This window comes from Falco biarmicus, chromosome 1 (assembly GCF_023638135.1).
Source record: "Falco biarmicus isolate bFalBia1 chromosome 1, bFalBia1.pri, whole genome shotgun sequence".
Taxonomy (NCBI): domain Eukaryota; kingdom Metazoa; phylum Chordata; class Aves; order Falconiformes; family Falconidae; genus Falco; species Falco biarmicus.
Genome location: NC_079288.1, coordinates 35,349,592 through 35,369,564, shown reverse-complemented (window position 1 = coordinate 35,369,564; position 19,973 = coordinate 35,349,592). Strand labels below are relative to the sequence as shown.

The 19,973-nt window shown below is 36.9% G+C and overlaps 1 protein-coding gene across 2 annotated transcripts in view; it reads right to left on the bottom strand.

The window, feature by feature from the left end:
• The window catches only part of MED13L (mediator complex subunit 13L), a 203,300-nt gene that overhangs the window by 92,158 nt on the left and 91,169 nt on the right, over window positions 1-19,973 (bottom strand). For both annotated transcript variants that reach the window (XM_056326727.1, XM_056326726.1), the window contains exons 3-4: window positions 14,433-14,517; window positions 9,531-9,614 (exon numbers count right to left, since the gene is read on the bottom strand). In XM_056326727.1, coding sequence (XP_056182702.1) covers window positions 9,531-9,614; window positions 14,433-14,517 — 169 coding nt within the window. The remainder of the gene's footprint in view (window positions 1-9,530; window positions 9,615-14,432; window positions 14,518-19,973) is intronic.

Sequence of the window (19,973 nt, the reverse complement as noted above, 5' to 3'; positions counted from 1 at the left end):
CACCAAATATAAGTGCTCTAACTGCAGCTCCTCCCATTCTAGACAATTTGAAAAAAAAAATATTACTGAGCTCAGTTACAGTCACTATGCATGAGAAGAGTGAACCCTCAGAAGCAAACAAAGCAGAAAGGTGAGAAGTAACTTGAAAACCTCAGTGAGCATTAGTTCTATCCTTTCAACAACGAACTGGAGCCATACTTTAGAACTTTGCTTTACTCCCTTGCCAAGTAAATTGAAGCTAACAGAATTCATTAATGATGATATATTTTAAGATCTATCCATTCTGTAATTACTGTAGATCAGCAGATTGGTCCTCTGCAATGTTCATTTTAACATGAAAAGGATGGCCAGTGCTCACTGGCTCATTATTAAAAGAACATTGGCCTGTTTGTATCACTAGTCCTTCACAGAATAGCTGCTTTATATAGCCTTATTTAGATTATATATGATATACCAAGTGTTCATTCAAGTTTGCGATCTTCAAAAGTAGCAGTAAATTAACACCAAAGACAAGCTACTTTAAAACTGTTATCCTGAATCTGAAAATCTAATAAGCTAAAACATTAAAAGCATTCAGAAGACTAATTCTGCTTTTTCTTTAACTCTATCAATGGTTCCAGCCAGCTATCTTTTGAAAATAAGCATTTCTGGGTTTGGTTTTTTTTTGTTTTTTTTTTTTTTTGATAGATTAGTCACAGAATGGTCCATTTATATCACATCATCTAATGATTTCTTAAACAAGCAACGTGATTGCCTAACAGCATGGTATTGCACAAAGATGACATTATTTTGCAATATTTTACAATACTTACTCTACAGCCTACAGAGATGCACAGAACACTATGCTGGCATACTACCTGCACAGCTCACATTGAGGAGAACTCACTAAAGGTAAACACAACCAAACCTGATTAAGAGGAAGAGAAAAACTGGGAAAGAAACATTTGGGGGACAGAAAGGAGAAATGAGAGTCTGAAATTGTGACTTCAATCAGTTAAAATGAACATTAATGCTTGAAGGTGTGCTAGCAGACAGATTAACCAAGAATGAAATGGTTCCTGACTGACTAAGAGGGGAAAAACCCAATCAGACAGCAGTACAATTCCACTTCAGTCCAAGTCTTTAGAAAATAAGGGCTAGCAAAAATTTTTTAGAGTGAACATAAGCCTCTGAAAACCCACTTCCAGAATAAATAACTTAAATAACTCTGTTCTGAAAAAAAGTTGTATTTCAAGATTAAGTTATTTCAAAGAGGTATAAAAGTGTCAGAAAAATAAATGAAAAAGGTATTGTTGTTGACTAAAATAATTCAATGGAATTGCTTTCAATTTAAGTTTTCTATTTTTGGAGAGAATTTGAAGAATTTTTTGGCTTTAGTCACCAATTTTATTTAGGAATATGAGGTGGCGTATTGACTTCTGAATCGGACTGAAAACAAATCCTACAGTGCCACTGTTTTTGCAGAACTCAAACGACCACCTACTGCCTACAAGGATTTTAAATCACTTCACTTTAAGCACAAAATCCAGCCTGATTTTCAGAAATTCAAGAAAGCCAGTATCTCTTGTTTGTGGAGACTGTTGCAGTACAGAAAGCAGAGCTATAACTGTAACTACAATTATAGTTGCAACAGATTTAAGTATTCAAAACTAAGGCACTCCAAATATCTACAAAAGCCCTTAAGTCAATTCATTACTGATACAGTAAGTGACAACACTTGTGTTTGGCAGACAGTGCAACTGGGAGTCCTGACAAATCTAATTAACAGCACATCAGGGGCACTTAGTTTATCCTTTATATACAGTGCCAATAGTGGGTGTATAATGAGAAAAGGAGCTTAAACATTAGTGGGACTTCACTAATTGGTCACCAAGTCCTGATTAAGCCAGACTTCATATATAATTATTGAAGTTTGAGTGCCTGACACAGGCGTATCCAAAAACACTTAATGAAGATGCTAAGTCACTTGTAAACTACATAAAAATAAGACACAAAAAAGAAAAGAAATAGCCAACAGAAAAACACAACTCCGATTTTCTTGAGCTGCTTGCTGTTTGTATACCCCTAGTCCAAAATACTTTAACCATTTAAATAACTTTTTAAAAGAAAGTTATAAAAGTGTGAAAAATAACGTAGTCTCAATTACATTAAATAATGCAAACTTTTGGAATACATATAGGCATTCCAGTAACCTTATATATATATATATATATATAAAAATAAAAATATTTGCCTATACAATAAATGTAGCCAGCAAGTAATAGCCTACAAGAGTGTTTTACAAAATCCAGAAACATGACAAGAGCAGCTTTCTATGTTTGTTCATGCACATTCATTAAATCAGTAAAAAGATTCTTAACTTCAAAATTCTAGAAATAACCAATCTGCATTGTAAATGGGAATCCACAAAAGTGTGTATTTCAGCTCCCTCAAAATTCTACCAGGAAATAGTAGTTTTAAGCATACACTGGAAACAGATGGAGTCAGAGTATCTCCGAAGAAAAAAGGCAATTCAAGTCACAGGCACCTCACCAAAATCGAACTTGTGAAAGCTCCATGATACTCTGTGACAGCACCTTGAGCATTTCAACTCACTCTAGCACAGCCCAGGAAAACAGGCTACCTTCAAAGGCAGTGGGCCAGATGGTATGCTTCTTTCTCAAGACACAAAGGGCTAAGAATTCTGCTAACAATTCATTTAAAACTGGTAGATGTCGGTCAGTATCTTGCTTCTGTGTTGGAAGCTCACTAGGAGCCACACACCTAGAGGTCACAAACATTGTTTTACAAGACTCTGCCAGGCTAGACTATCAACTGTTGCCAATTCTGCTGCATACCCTCCTGCCTCACATCACCCTGCCCACCCTTTGGAATTTCTGTATGAAATGAGGGACCCGCAACTGACATCGTGCCTGCCAGAGAGACACAAGCACTCCAGAACACACAGTGCAAATACCACCATAAATTTCATTACTAGCAGGACTGTTTTGAGATAATGCTGCATCCATACAAAGAGGTCACTGTAATAACATAACTCCCATTACGAAGACAAGGGTAGACTTGCGAAGAAGGAATTTCAAACTCATGTCTATCAAAGGTTCACAAAATATCACAAGACTGAACAACCAACAGCACACCTATCAACATCCCTTATGTTTTATCTTAGCTGTGCGGCTCAGTTCCGTGCACTCAGCCAACAGCTGTGTAAGATACTCTACAGCATCATTTGAATTAGCAGAAGAGGGTATAGGCAGCATGCTAGAAGCACTTGCTCCAGTGACATCTTACCAGTGACCCCAAACAGGGTTCTTTCTATCGTTCCCAGGACTTTATCTTGATTGGCAAGGGTCAAAGAATCTGAAGAATCAGTGCCTGGGGTTGCTCTGCCACGGTCTTTTTAATGCTCTTATTCCAGGAAAGGAAGATGAAAAGGATGGGTCATTATCATGAAGAAAGTAGTCCTCAGCAGTAGGTGCTACAATTATATCAATCTAACTCCCTGTCTCATTTATTAAAGGACACTCGTGAAAAATAACAGCTGTAGCCATACTGTAGAGCTGTGCAAAGGTAATGCAAACTGGATCGTATATTTAATATATTCAATGAAAATTTTACAGTATGCTCTGTAAAAACATCTTTTAGAAGATACTGCTTTATTACTTCCATTATTAAATGAAAAACAATAGACAACTGAATACAAAACACTCCTTAATTTATAGCTTATCTAGACAGTTACTTTGATAATAAAGCACATGAACATTATGACCTTCAGTCCAAAATGCTTCTTTCCTGCACAGTGTACTAACGTTTTCAATCAAGAATTTTACATACAATATCCTTGGAATACAACACAAACAAAATAACCCAAGACAAAGAGTAGCATATATCCACAGTTGATAATAGTAATTAAAATCGTAGTGCTTGAACAGCATTTTTCCAAAATGTTAATAATAACCTTAAGTAACCCTAAGTTGTTAATAATATTATATCTTTATGTTTTATAGTCAGAAGACAGTAAAACTTTTAGTGGTATTAGATTAATAGACCTGAATGTAATTACACTAAATTACTTTAAAACATATTTATAAATATAAACACACTGACACCAATGACAACAGCTTCTTCCGAAAAAGGCATGTGAAAACTTATTTTATAATCTGTATTTTATGTCTATTCCTTCTCCTAAAATATGAATGCAGACTCCATTCCATTGGTTACACTACCAATCCTTCAGAGTAGGTAAGAATTAAGGCAGCTTTAGCACACATAAGATGACCAATTAGAAAAAAAAAAGAAAATAACCAAAAAACCAAAAACATACACAAAAATCTAAAATCTCCAAAGAACAAGCAACCAAACAAAAAACCCCAAAAAACCCCTAACCAACCAGAGGCATAATACACTAGCTTGGTGTACGATTTTACTGAAACTGTAAATAAGACTGAGAAGAAACTCAGCAAAGATGAACATAACATCTCAGAATTTAAACCTAAAAAACATGAAAAATACTTGTCTGGGAACTAAGCCTCTTAAACTAAAATAGAAAAGCTTATTTTACAGGGGTAAGAAGAATTATTGAAAAATAAACAGTATTTATGATTACTTAGTATTTCTATCACATTTATTTTGACAAGTCAGGAATAAGCACACATTTTTAAAGATTAAATTAGATTGATTTTTATTATTTTCCTTCCTAGTCTTTCCTAATTTATGATGGCATTACTTGGCAACACTGCGCATACATATTACTATAGTATCACTATACACCATTTTCAAGAAACATGTATGATCACATTATTGATTTTTTTAAAGCACAATTAAAATACAAGAACATAATCTTAAAGAATTAGAACAATTTATATGGCTTATTTTTCTCAAATTCAAGAAAATTAAGATGCTCGGTTTTAAACTGAGACGTTCTTACTGCATTGCAGTGAACTCTACATGCACAATCAGTTACCACTTCTCAGCTGAGGAATTAAAATCTTATTAAAAATTTACATAGATCACTTAATTTTTTTTATCATGCTTTTACTGAATTACGTCATCATTTAATGAAACACCTCAATAACATTTGCCAAAAGGACATTATCTGTGTAATATCATGTGCCAGGACCAAACCTCTGCACCAGATTCAGACAAGGTGCTCCAGCCTTACAGACAGGCACTAGCTTCCCATTCCTCTCTGGCACACCACGGCAGTTCTCTAGGGCTCACTAAATCAGATGTTTTCATATGAAGATACTGCCTGACAGGAGTTCCTAGCGTAACAGAAAGTGAATGCAGCTTGCAACAATCCTAAAGACAATTTTGCTTTCACTGATCCAGATATTCCTTAGATAAATCCTATGACTACTCCCGGAAAACTGAAAGTAATGATGATTTCCAAGATCTCAAAGAGGAACCAGTGCTTAAAGTGTCTACAGTCTTCAGGTTTTGATGGCACTGATTAACACTCGATTGTGATGCTTGCAAAGACATGAACACAGCTATTGAGCAAAACTGGATATGGTTGAGCTAACTGAACTCTGATACAGTGGTAAAAGTTCATGGATTAGAACTAAGGGGGAAGAGTTGACATGTGAATGTTCGGGATACTGTATTTATTAAAATACAGCCCATGCACTCCTAACTCAGACATGTCTATATTCTGTCAGCATCACAAGAGGTTGTCATAACCAACTGTCTTACGTGATAGTAACAAACAGAAATCTGTTTGGAAACTGGTATCAAGAAACTGTATTTCATTGCAGCGTAACTGTAATTCCACTCTTCCATCCCCACTGTTTCAAGTGCACAGAAGGTCATGCAGCTATCTAGATACCACTCCTATCTTTCAGTCTCCTCACCTACTAACAAATAAAAGAAACAAACTACAAAATATTTCACTGAGGGAACTTTTTTCTTCTTAAGGCTAAAAAACCCAACAGACTTTTGGAAGAGGGGATGAACCATCCGTTATTTAAGCTACAAAAAGCAACATTTTTTCCCCCACATGTTCTTTACATTTAAGCAAATTAAAAACAGCGCAACAACTTCTGTTGTTCATACAGATCAAAACAAACAGACTCCCCCCCCCCCCAATTTCCTAGTACCCACCAAGAAAACCATCTCTTAAAAAATTAGCAAAGATTCTTGCATAAGATGGTCATAAATTTATTTGCCAGTAAGATGTTTAACATTTTATGGTGGTGCTTTCTGAAACCAAATCCCCCCCCAGAAAACTTGAAAAGTAATTCTGAATAGACTGTGAAGATGATTTTTTACTAGACAGTGGAAGGCACTATCAGTGCCTTGCATCATGCAAAGTCTGCAAACTCCAAAGATACAGATCTCCTTTAGGAAGTTGTGTAGCTAAATAAGCAAGTTTGCCATTTTCCAGCAGTAGTGTGGAAACATATTTTAGACACACACTGCTGTAGAACAGACAATAAGACACACCAAATTATTTAGTAAGTGACAGAGAACATTAAAGATACTCAGGAAGGAAAACCCACAAGTTCTGCATTAAATTTCCTGTCAAAAGCATCTGGTTTGCAATGTAAGCAAAATGAAACTGTATTAGGGATCTGTCTGTAACTCCCTCTGCTGTTCCCTCACTCCCCCTTGAAAAGACCAGGAAAGCTCATCTTGCATATTGTTTCTAACACTGCCTCAGAAGGTCACCTATTGTTCTTAGACCTCCTTTTCACATCTCAGGACTAACTAGGTCACAGCCACTGCCATGCTCCACTTCATCTTTGACTCCATTCTAAATTCACAGAACTCCCTGCCCTTCTCCTTTAATGCCATTCACAAAAATCACAGGCCCTGAATCATTTTACTGTTTGAAAGCCTGTCGCATGAGTTTTAACTCCTTCCCTGTGCATTTATGCCCAGTCGAAGACTTTTCCGTATATTCCTGAAATGACGTAAACTCAGGATGTCGGAAATTTGAGATTACTAACTTTGCCACAAGTATCAAAGTAGACTTAAGAACCATTTGTATTTCTTTGCCAGAGTGACACCTGCTCAGTTTTCATTCATTCAGGGATCTATACATTTATACAGATCCATTATCTTTATCTTTGCCCATTCAAGGGGAATAGTGCCTGCATTTTCAGCAGGGATTACTCATTCCCAGACTTCAACCTAATCACTGTATACACAAGGCAACTTATTTCTAGTAATTTATATATTAACATGGATTTAGCTACTATTTTTTTAAAATACCACTTTCTTTGGTTATGAAGTCATTACCCATAGTGCTAAAATACCTAAACACTCTCAGCTGGCCTTGCTTTCTGTGACTGCTCCTTACTGCTTTATCTACAGCAAGCGGCTGCTTAGAGCAAGAACTTAACAAAGAATTTATATGGAATTAATGTCAATCACTTAATTTGTGTAAAGACAGCTTTTTGTGCTACACTGCAAAAGAACGCTTAAAGAATTACATAAAAGGTGTCTGGACAAATTAGCCCTCAAAGCCTCCTACTATTTGCTGTTACTGTCCACAGTTGACTCCACTGTCAACTTGTGCCATCTTTATGACCATCTTTCAGTAAGATTAGTTAACTCCAATGATATATTTATAGCAGAAAGATTAAGAACCTGAAACAACACAAAACCTATCTCATATTAGGCCACAGTTATTATACACCATTTTAAAAGTATTTATTTAGCAGTATCTAAATGACCTATACTGAGAAGTACTTTATAAAAAATGAAGCAAACCAACAACCCACACAAACCAACAATAAACATTATCTTCTTCAAATCAATAGTCTACCCTTTGACACTAAAATTCGCCATTAAAATGTCAAATTTGATATGCAGAAATACTTTTAATACAATTTAAATTCAACAGGAATTCATGGTTTGGAACATGTTCCAGACCAGATATATTTCTGTGCATACTGTAGAATAATTTACAAATGTAATTATCCTCTACAGATCACCTCACTGTACAAGAGACTCAGTGTTACACATATGTAAATAAGACACATAAATAAAATCTGCCAGAATTCCAAAATAACAATACCTTCCACACCAGTGCTGCTGCTGTTTGACACAGCATCCACTATTTCAGACGCTTCATTTCTTGAACTGATACACACCAGGAAAAGACATGAGACTCACAAACACATTTAATCTCAGCACTCAGGCTGCAGTAAAGTTGATAAAACAAATAGCTTTTGCTGAAAGGAGCTGTCTCGGTTTTCTAAAAGCTGGAAGACACCACTTCTTATGTCACTTTAGGGAATTAATCTTCCAAAAAAATAAATTAGATCTTGGCATGATCAGAAAAGCAGCAGAGAAAACACAAGGGAGGAAGGTGGTTACGAACAGCCAGGACAGAGAAAGGTATGGGAAAACCTGGACCTTTCAATGGCTTCTTGCCATTAGATCGATGTGAAATCAAAGGTTACACATATACAGTGTAAGTCTACTTACCCACAAAGAGCAAACAGCAAAAAAAAAAAAAAAAGGTATTCCCCATGCTAAGTTAATGCTTTCTGGTTTTATAAAGGAGACAAATCCATGTTTAATTACCTTAAAAACAACTGCTGTTTGGAAGTACCTGGTTAACAAAGTCTGTTGCAGAAAGAAGCCAACTGTTCACAGTATTAACATGTAGCAGAGGTAAGACACTGCTATTGTAGACAATGCAGTGAGATAAAGAGATGAGAGGGAGAAGTTATGTATGATCTACAGAACAATTTCCACCTGTACCTACAGCTGCCATCAGACATGCTGTTGTGACTGTAGCTACGCTGGATGAAGAAGTTACCACCCCGCTTCATTTCCACTGGCTCATTACCTTCAAATCTTCCAGCATAACTGCATGTTTAGTCACTTCCTAACCCAGTTCTGTCAAAATGATTCCCGTTAGAAAATCTGTGTTTCAGTTTAACTCAGATTATTTTTGACAGAACTTGTTTAGCAGATGACTATAAATGCAAGTACCAGAAGATCTGAGAACACTGTAACCTTTAAAGCTAGGAGAGGAAACAGCAATGAGCAAGTGGAGACAGCTAGCCCTTTTCCATGGTTATGTTGCTACAAGAGAAGCACATTAATCAGACATATAAGTCTGATTTGTCAGCCTGCCTAATCAGTGAAACCTGTATATCAAGGCTGGTGTCTTTAAAGAAAATAAATGAAACTGTGTATTACTTACTTTGCTGCTTAAAAAGTCAGGTTGGGGTTAAGTGTCCAGAAATTATAATAATTTGTTATAACTGCCTGGAATTCTGTTGTATAATGAGAGGAACAGGCAGATACTATTCAAAAGATATAAAAGAATATGATATTTCTGTGGAGTTAAGGGATAAATACCATTCTCACCTTCGTATCTTAAATTACCACAACAAGACATGAAAAATTACTTAACTGCTTTCTGTGTATTACTGAACAAATTACTGTCTGTGTTTTCACTTGTTACAAAGTTAAAAGAAGTGGAAAAACTACCACCAAAATGCAGCATCAAGTTACCATCATGCCATATACAACACTGACAGGAACAGTACTCAATATACAGATCGCCTTACCTTTTATTAACAGGCTTCTCATCCTTGTCGTAGGGCCTTATGAACCATTTTCCAATTCTTACGAAGTTTTTATCCATCAAGCACCTAGAAGATAATTACAGCAACAATTACTAGTTACATCTTAAGATGTAATTAAAAGCAGTCTTTGAAGACAGAAAATCTAAGGGATTAAGCAGCTGAATTCCCATCATATCGAAATCAACTTTGTAGCTGCTGGGTTCCACATAACTTTGCCATGTAACTTTATTTTCCCACGCTAGTCATAGAAAATCACTGTCCAATTTCATGATGCTGTCACTGATGCTGATCTTCACATATGCATTTTCCCCTCATCTCCAATAGATTCTCTTCCGCTCCATGCTACTCTTTTTGTTGAATGATCCATCATTCTTGTTTTCAAACTCCTCCTCTTGAACAATGACAATTCATGGTACAGATTCTTTTCTATACAGTGCTTCTCTCAGACTTCACAATAAAGAATATGCACTCCTGTATTTTTGGCATGTAAATGGCATAGTATAGTATATGAATGACAGGAAATTGTATTAAGTAAATATTAACAATGAACCCTTTTCCCTTCACATGATCCACAGCATGATTTCAGGTGTTGAGACTTCCGTAATTACCATTTCCTCTCTCAGAAAGCTGCACTCCAACAAACATACTTCCCACACCACTAAATTTAGAGCAATAAGTTACCCATTTTCTGTGGTCCCTTTAGAAGTGCACAATTTCTTTATAGCAACTGTATATTCTGTGGCTTTAAAAAAATGCCACAACTAACACCGAGGATGCAAACTGATCAATAACCAATTTAGGTTGACAAGGAGTGTTTGATGCCTTTCTGAATCCACTTTACAGATGAATCACACTAGCAATATGACAACACCAAGTATGCTTCAACATGCAGTTGAACATACTGCCCAAGGGATCACATAAATTTGTTATGAAGGAACAGTTTTCAGTAAGGTAAATATTATGTTTCTAAAATTTTTAAAAAATGGTCATTTGTTGCTAGCAGTTTGTTTACAATTATGAGTAATATATGAGCTTTCCCTACACATTTCATGTCTGATAGGTGTTTCTTTAGGTGGAAGAACTGTACTTCTCCACTCTTCAAAGTTTTCTAATAGTTTAATTCTATAGCAGTTGCTACAGATTAGCCAAAACAAATCAAAAAAATTAAAATTCACATGAAACCTTCTGGGAAAGTACATTTTGCAAAGTTTAGAAAAAACGTGCAATCTATACTTCAAAAGCATACCCAGAAGACACAGATAGGAAATGAATGACAGACAATGTAGATACTAATAGGTTTCTAATTCTTCTGTACAAATTTGGCAGGGTTTTCCAAAGCTAAAGCTAGGCTCCAGAAAATTCTAACAGATCTTTCTCAATTAAAGCAAAAAGATTCCAGTTCTGTTGAATATACCAATACCTTAAACTGAATATGAAAGCTAAACCAGCAGAGATCTAAAGGCACTGGTCTTGTGCCAGTGGGAAAAAAGTAGTATGCTTCAGCAACTGTTTCCCTAGGAAATATTTGCTATCAGAGAAAGCCTGTCAGTGTCAGCCCGCTTTATACAAACAAAAGGAAGCCTGTGAAGTTTACATCAATAATAAACTCTCTCCAATCACACACACTTCAATGCCACATCATCCTGCCTCACAATGACAGGTTTAACTGCCTCAAACTAATGCTGCTTTGCTGGGGGGGGGGGGGGAAGTCTTCATGGGTAGACCTGGCCTTAAAAATCAGCCAACCCTCCACATGCTAAACTAAATCACAGGTTATTATAGTCTAATCCCATATGAAATGGGAAACATGACTACAGAAGCATGGATCTCAGTTTTGGCCGAATGAACAATTAATGACAGCACGGCATTATTTTTGCTGTATAAGCACTCGATGGTAACTAGTAACAGTAAGCTGTAACAATGAACTTGCATCAAAAAAGAAGCTGGTCATAAAATCCCAAATGAGTATACAGTTAAAAGCAGTTATTTAACCATATGAAATAAGATCATAAAATACTCTGAACTCCTTGGCTCATTTTGCTAGTTAGGGCTGAGTGATACTTTCCTGTTAAGTACAGCTGTTGGAGCATTACACTGTCACTTGACCTCTCATATTTCTGTTTTTTCCATGAAAAAATGTGACCTGACAAGGGCACACTAATGATTATGAAATAATACCATAATATTTCAAGTATTATTTCCTCAGATCTTCTAACGTTTTCTAAATTGCCAGTTAACAAACTTCTGATCACTAATTTGGGTACTGTGGGGGGAAAAAAGGAAAAAAAAAAAAGAAAAAAAAGAAAAAAAGAAAAAATAATAAGAAAAGAAGAATATAAGCAGTTGTGTAAAGGGCTTTTCCCGCCCTTGCCAGGGTTACCTCACAGCAGGCACCTCTCCCCGCTGCCCGGGCACAGCTTCCCGCCTTTTCACCGCCGCTCCCGCCCGCCCCCCCCCCCCCCCCCCCCCCCCCCCCAGCCCCTCGGTGAGGAGACGGGAGGAGGAGGAGGAGGTGGTGGGGGGTCACCCCAACACGGTTCTCCCCGGTGCCATTTGCTTCCCACCGCCGGGTTTTCCTGCCGCGTTAGTTTTTGCCGCCCCTTCTCCAGCTGTTGCCGCCTTTTCCCCGGGGCCGAGGAGGCGCGGGCCGCCCTGCCCTGCCCTGCCCTCCCCTCACGGACGGCACCCACCCCCCGCCGGGGCGGCTCCGAGAGGCCGAAAACCCCCGCCAACAGCTACAGCTTGGGGGGCACACCAGGGGCTTCCCAAGGAAAATCTGTCCTTCACCAACAAAAAATAAACCCCCAAACAACCCATAAAACTTCAAGCACTGGCAACGGCCCTACCACCTTCTGGTAAGGTCAAATAGAAGTTCAGGACTTTGATTGATCAAGCTTTTCCTAAATGCAGGATAAAAATGGGTCTTTCAAGTGTTATTTCTCTTTTTAATAAAGCCCATATACACTGTTATTTTTCGATAAAAGCATCATGATGTTAACAAGGTTTCGTATGGCAAACAAACAAACAAACAAAAGCCCACCAAAATAGTGTATACCTTAAAATAAACTCACCTATAATACTGTAAAAATGAGGTAGCTAATTGGGGAGATATTCAGTAAGCCATCACCTAAGTCCCCTCGACAGCTATTCCATGACAAGACAGCTTAGCTGAGGGGGCTGCAGAAGGCATGCCACCCGCCCCCCAGCGCCATGGGACTGTCCCCAAGGACAGAGGCTGAGCCGGTGGCACCAGACCCATCACCTGGCAGTGACACGAGCCTTTCCGCACACACCTGATGTGCGTTGACCACCTGTATTTCAAAGCCTACAGCTGAAAGAAAAAGAGCTCTGAAGACTTTTCAGGCACAGCTGGGTAGAACGATCTGGCTAACTCTGCCAAGTGGTTTCAATTAAATTACTTTTTACCAAAAAAAAAAAAAAAAAAAAAAAAAAAAATTACTTCACTAAGCTTAAAGAGGTCCAATGAATAAAGATATCCACTAGGAATCATACTTTAAAAGTCAGTTGGCTGGGTACCACAGATGAATAAACACAAAATTATTTTTCCCTTTTATACTGCAAAGCCTCAAAAGAAATAGTGAACTTAGAATTTAAGTTTTATACTTATTCACTCTAAGTACTCTAATACTTATGTAAAAATCCCCTAAAAAACCTGATGAAATAGAAAATAGGAAATACAACTAGCCCTTGTACCTGTGAACATGCACACAGGTAGCCACCCAAACCTCACTTGTGAGCAGGCACAGAGAGGTGACTAGCAGTCAAGGGGACAATTACTGCACTCATGGGAACACAACCTCAGGAACATAACACAAACCTGATTATTAGTAAATCTACATCGAAGCAAGTAGGATACTAAATGAGACAAGATCAAAGTATTTTCAATTAGCTTACTTTCGGAATGAAAAAATATTCAGTGCTACATTCTACAAAATTACTGTAACACAAAGGTACAGGTGAGATGCATTACCTTTTGTTGTGATTATTATTATTATAAATTCAGAAAAAGTGGGAATAGCCTAATGACACTTAAAACTGAGATCTCCAAATTTGTAAAAAGAACAGATACAATACAAGAACGTGATGATGACCTGGAGAACTGCAGTTAACGGAGAAAGAATTAAATGCAATAGTGTCTAAGATGTAATGTCACACACTGAAGGTCTAATAACAAGATAATCTTCAGTCAGTTTAAGAGTTGATAGCTGGATTAAGAAGAAAAAGCTATAAATGTATTAACTAATCACAGAATAACTTTGCAATCAAGTCATATATAAGTGTGTGTGTATACAGATACACGTATAAAAATCATCAAGACAAAAGAAAGCAATGCTAGGATACATTAGGCCTGTCAGAGCCCAGAACTGTTAAGCTTCACCCTGAATACTGTGCACAAATTTAGTTAAATTCTAATATGCGTGTACCTAGGGTGATTTGAAAAACAGAATTAAGATCTTTCAGTAGTACCTGTTAAGACAGGTACTATTTAGCCTTATCAAAAGACCTGGAGGTTAGATACAATTATTCTCCATAAGCATATTATCTGTAAGAACCTCAAGAAGGTGAAAACATTGTTTGGGTTTTTTTGCCTTTGATAGAGCTCCACAGCAAGAATCCAACGAGAAATATATACTGACATTATTCTTTGTATGAGCGCTTAATCAGTCTGCACAGCATTTTATGATACATTCCCAGAGTCAATGACTTAAGAGATCCATCTCTATCCTGTGTCTCTTGCACTAAAAGTTCTACCTCTAAAAACATGTGGTTTAAGATCAGTAACAATATAAATGGTCTGTAGATATCCTACATCATTTCAAATATAAAAATGAAATATTTAAGTGCAATAGATATTTTTCTTACCTTTCCAGAAGATTATGGATTGCTTTGAAGAGCAGGGTCCTACACTCATAGGAGAGTCCATTCTCCCACAATCCTTCTTCCACCACTACAAAAACATAAAATATCATCATGTTCATACTGGGAAATACAAACATTAATACAAAATATAACTTCAACAGCTTTAATTTTCAACAGCAGCATGTTAAACTGTTTCAACTATTACCTGTATTGCCAAAGTAGCTTTAATCTTTACTTGCTGAAGACACCAACTTTGAATTTAAAGAAAAAGAAACACAAAAGCATAAAAGTAACACGTTTGTTTGGAGTGTTCAGTTTTAAAAGTAGGGAGGTGAGGAATTCATGATCATTCTTTGCCATGACTGCCGAGAGATCCTTTCAAATTCAACCACAGATGCAGACAAGAAACAAAGTGAATCATTAAAGGTGTAAAATCAATTTACATAACTTAAACAACATTAAATAACTATCCTAAACCTCTGTCACACTCAAGCGAAATTCCTTCATTGTACTGACTTAAAACTCTTGCAGTTTAAGCAATACCCAGCAAATGTATAAAATACACACAATTTTTTTATTCAAAAACAAAAACTGTAAACTCAGTACAAAACTGCAGAGATTTTAGGGAGTTTAAAGAAAAATAATCTCTCACAGTGGAGTGCAGCATGAACTAGTCAACTGAGTGAGTGCCTGAAGGACAGAGAAATCTTAAAAATATCTGCTGTCCTTACTCTTTTGGATGCTAAAACTACCAAGAGTAAAACTATTTTTGGAATGCCTGTACCAGATTATAAATCTTATTCAGCCATAAGATGTGATCTGAGCTGCAGAATAAAAACAGATGATTTAATAACTTTGTCAAGGAGTAAGAATTTGTTAATTGTCCGAGTTCTGTCATTTCAATTTTACAAGAATACTCAGCAGATCTTTAGAAATGCAAGCATAAAATTCTACACGTTAGGAACTGAATACTTAACATCCCTCCTTGGACAATTTAAAGGATGAAATCCTCCAACAGCATGTCTATCATGCAGAGATTATTATCCAAGCATAGTTTACTCTACAATCACGTTTAAAGTAAAGCTTCTAAGGAGTTTCAGCTGTATGAAAAACACTAATATTGCCAGCAGTATTCAACTACAGCTTCAAAGCCTCAAAAGCCAGCATTGTTCATTATTCTGCTGCTTCTCCCGGCAACTGTAAGTCATATAAACCTCAAACAAGAAGAGGCACATTTTTTGAACATGTAATGTTGCGATATGCAAATATTGGTAACAGAGTCTCTCTCCTTTTACGGAATGAAAAAGCCAGGGCTTTAGCACCTAAATCACCTTATTGAATAGCATAGTTACTTCCCCAGAAGAATGAAAAGGCATTTGGGCACAAGCATGAGCCAAATCTCTTTCCCTGTAAAATCATTAAAGGCCCCTTTAATTCTTTCAAAAACCTTACTGACACAGAGTATGTAATGCGCCATAGCTGTTCACTAGGTAGAACTTCACATGGCCTCAGTTTTCATATTTAAAACAGTATTCTTAAACTTCAGAATCTCCATGCATTTTTGCAACTATCGATGTATAAATTCTGTACAGTTCAGAACTACTGGAGCCTAAGACACTGTACCAGTCTTGCACTTAAAAACTACACAATTCTCAAATATGTAAACAGGTATACATTGCAGTATGAGACAGATCACACGCAAGTTCATCTCTATGAAAACTCCATATTTAATAAAAATTCAGTTTTTTAGATACTGTCATGAAGTTGAAAGAACCTGTAAAAGCCAAAAGAAATTCACCACCACAGGGCACTGAGCTCTTCTTGAGTTTCACCCTAATCCTATCAGGGCATTCATGCCAGAAGCCAGTATTGTCCCTGCATTAAGAACTTCATGCAAAATGGGAGAGATTAAGAACTTATTCCATGACATTACAGGAAACTTCTCAAAGCCAGTCTGGTGATCTCAATCATAACTGACTATCTGCTCCCAAGTATGCACAGACTGATGGGACCCAATGAAAGAACAGCTTGTATAAGCTCTCAAAACTATTTTCTGCAAGTATAAATTCACCACTGGCTCCAGAAGAACTAAGATCAGATCACACCGCTTTACAACATTTATAAGGTAATATTCTGTAGGGCTGGAATAATTTTAATACCAAATTATTTAAGTACCAGACATTACCTGTATTCTTTTGCCCCGCTCAGCTGTGACTGGCACAGCTCCTCTTCAGGCTATACCATTCTCTTACTCTTCCACAAACTGAGACCCTCTCCCCAGGACACATGTGCCCAGAAAAGCCTATGTACACCTGCAGAAGGGACGTAACATGAGGAAATGGAAATTGGCAGCGCTCTCCTCCTCGACACAACACCACAGCTGCATTCATGGTTACCCTGCACTCAGGAGAAGGAATGGCTATGCAAGGGAATGTGTCCCTAAGCCTAGGAAAAAAAAGCAGGCAAAAGCACTGTTAACCTCACAACGGTTACCTTGTAGGTAAATCCCTAGGGTCAAGCCTGCCAATGAGGAGCAGCAGTTGAGTACAACAGGGAAAAGGGGAGAGTTAAGTGGTGTCTTCCCTCAATATTCTAATTTTCCAAACTGGCTTTCTTATTATTTGGCATTCAAAAAAATTATATACAAAATGTAAATAAAATTTCCCTATGAAATTTAACCCTAAGCGTATCATAAAACATCTTCAGAACCATTTTCCTATAATAAATAATACCTTTGATTCCCAGATAAATTAATGCACTATATTTAAATGTAATTACCTCTAATACTTCTTCCTACTAAAAATGTACATCTCACAATTGAGAGTATGTACATACAGCTGTTACAGTAAAAAAATAATAATCAGAACTGCAGCATTTTACTTCGCCTCTGCTCTTTGGCTTCCTGATCCAGTCTCCAAAAGAAAAGAGCTTAAATAACTGGAGGAAGTTACAACTTCCAGGTGCAAATGGTGACCAGTACCAAAACTTGGCAAAATCCTACAAATTAGACTATCCCTGCAAACTGCAAAATTCCTCACACTGTAACAATGAAACTAGATTTTAGATTCTGAAGAATATTTTAAATTGCTTACAGAAAATTGAAGGCTAGGAAATAATTGTTGGTCTCCGTCTGTCTACACGATTTGTAACGCTTTTAACCCTTAAATGCTTTCAACTCAAGCTTTCGTCAGCCTTTCAGTGCTGCCTGACAGCAATCTCAGGCACACAGCTAACATAAAGCAGGTGCTGCACAGGTTCATAAACGTACTTAAGCCAAGCACCTATATCCTGTCCTGAAGGTAATTTTCTGTTTCTCTAGTTGAAAATATTTCTCTTTAGAGGGAACAAATTTGATGCTGCACAACAGCTGTGAAAGCCATCTTCAAAGACAACTTCTAGCAGAAGAATCAAGTAAAGACTGAATTTTACTAAAAGAGTATGACAGAGCAGGGAACTACTTTGTTCTCTATGGAAGTCAGAGAGGAGGTTGAGAGTTTTGGAGAGGCAGCAAAGCAGATGGGACAGAACTGTGGTCACTATTTTCCAGGACCTGGGCAGTCAAAACCATCACTAACCCCATCCATTGTTTGTGGCAATCCCATTTTCTGTAGGATGTCAGATTGGATGACCTCTAGGAGTCCAGGCTCCTTCTCACCTGTATGATCTGTCAGATCTACTGATCCTTTACTGTGATAGATATCTGTATCCGTGTGATACATTTATCAGTATATGCCAACTACTTCATCTAAGCATGTGTACATTCCACAGTATTCAAGGATGACAACTGGAAGTAGCATGTACTTTCTTGTGAAACAGGCAGTTTAGACCCTTTTCGCTGTTTATCCCTCCTGCAATAGAGGGATAACTTTACCACTACATTTCTCACCAAAATAAACAATTACTGTGTGTGTCTTGTTGGTTTTTTTGTTTGTTTGTTTTTTGGTGTTTTGGTGGGGTTTTTTTTTTACATGAAATTACGTCTCAAAATAAACAACTAAGCTTATTAAAACTCCACCTCTAAAAATGTGGATACTTGGGGGAGGGGGGGGGGGGGGGGAACAAGACGACAAGGTCACATCATCTCTGCCATTAACTATACTTCTATAAACTGACTGGGTGAGTTAGTCTAACTGCCTTTACTCTATCATTCTCGGTATATGCTCTTTAAATCCAGTGGAGATAGAGAGCACTAAAGAAGCATAAGGATCCAAAAAGAAGAGTGAGATTTTCAGTACCTTTCAAGAGGGGAGAAGAAAAATAGAAGAAAAAAAAAAGAAAAGAAAAGACTTGAGATAGTACAGTTTTGTACAAGAATATTCTATTGATTTATCTGGAGAAGCATCATTATTTTCACTTTCTTAACTCTTCTAGACTGAAACATAAATAGTCCTTAAAGTTTTTCATGGAAAGGTAATAAAACACCAAGCAACATTTTAACAGACACAATAGCAAAAAATAATTCTGTGTCAGCTGACAGGGCAGCACTGTGTAGTAAAAAATAAAAAAAGTTAATGTTACAGTTGAGTACCTGCCTATTACCATTATCCAACGTACTAGTGTGTATAGGAATAAGGAAAAAAAACCCCACCCACGACTTTTGGTTTTAACACCTGAAAGAGAACACAATGCAGTGTTTTTTCAGTTGCAAACAAATCTTCCACAGAGAAAATACTTCCTATTTTCTCATTCCAAAGATGATATTAGCAGAAAACACAAAAAGAAAAAAGGTGTATTTGACACTTATAATGGATTATGACTGAGGCAGTAAATCTCACTGCTAGTCTCCATACAGAATGGCAATTAATCGAAAGCTTTCACATATAAAGTTTTTAAATGTTTGTAATCATTTAGTTTTCATCATTTCAAAAAATGAATAGAACATTTGTGCTGATTTCTAAGTTTATCCCTGTAGACTGGATGCTAAAACAATTAAAGACAGCTACAATAATTTAGGCTTACACTGGAAATTTATAATTTAAACATACATTAATGAGCAGCTTAGTTGGCTTGGGGTCTTTTTATTATTATTATTATTTTCAAGTCAGACATGTTAAGGTCTTCAAACTGTCCAATGATTTTTATGAAGCCAGCCATGTTCTCAAAGAAAGAAAAAGAACCATTATAAAAATTTCAAGGAGAGAAGTCACAGCAAAATATCAAAGCAAATACTTCAATAATTTTAGGTCCCCCAGCAGAGATACTAGAAAGATAATAAGATCTCTGTTCTGCTTCAGTGACCAAACTGACATATTTTACTTAAAAGAAATATAGGAAGGAAGGAAGGAAGGAGAGAAAGCAAGTTAAGACTGTGGCGGCACTGCAGAGATAGTTATACCTTTAAGAAATTCAGCCACCCACATTTTAATAATTCAGGTCACACTGCCTTATGCAGTTTAAAAGTAGAATTAGTTTCAAAGAATACATATTTCCTCAGAGCTATGTTACATATTTCCTTTTAATGTATCATATTGCAGCAACAGCTGAAATGAACGTCTAGACATCAAAAACAGTCTTTATTCCCACCTACTGCTTTTTTACCTCAGG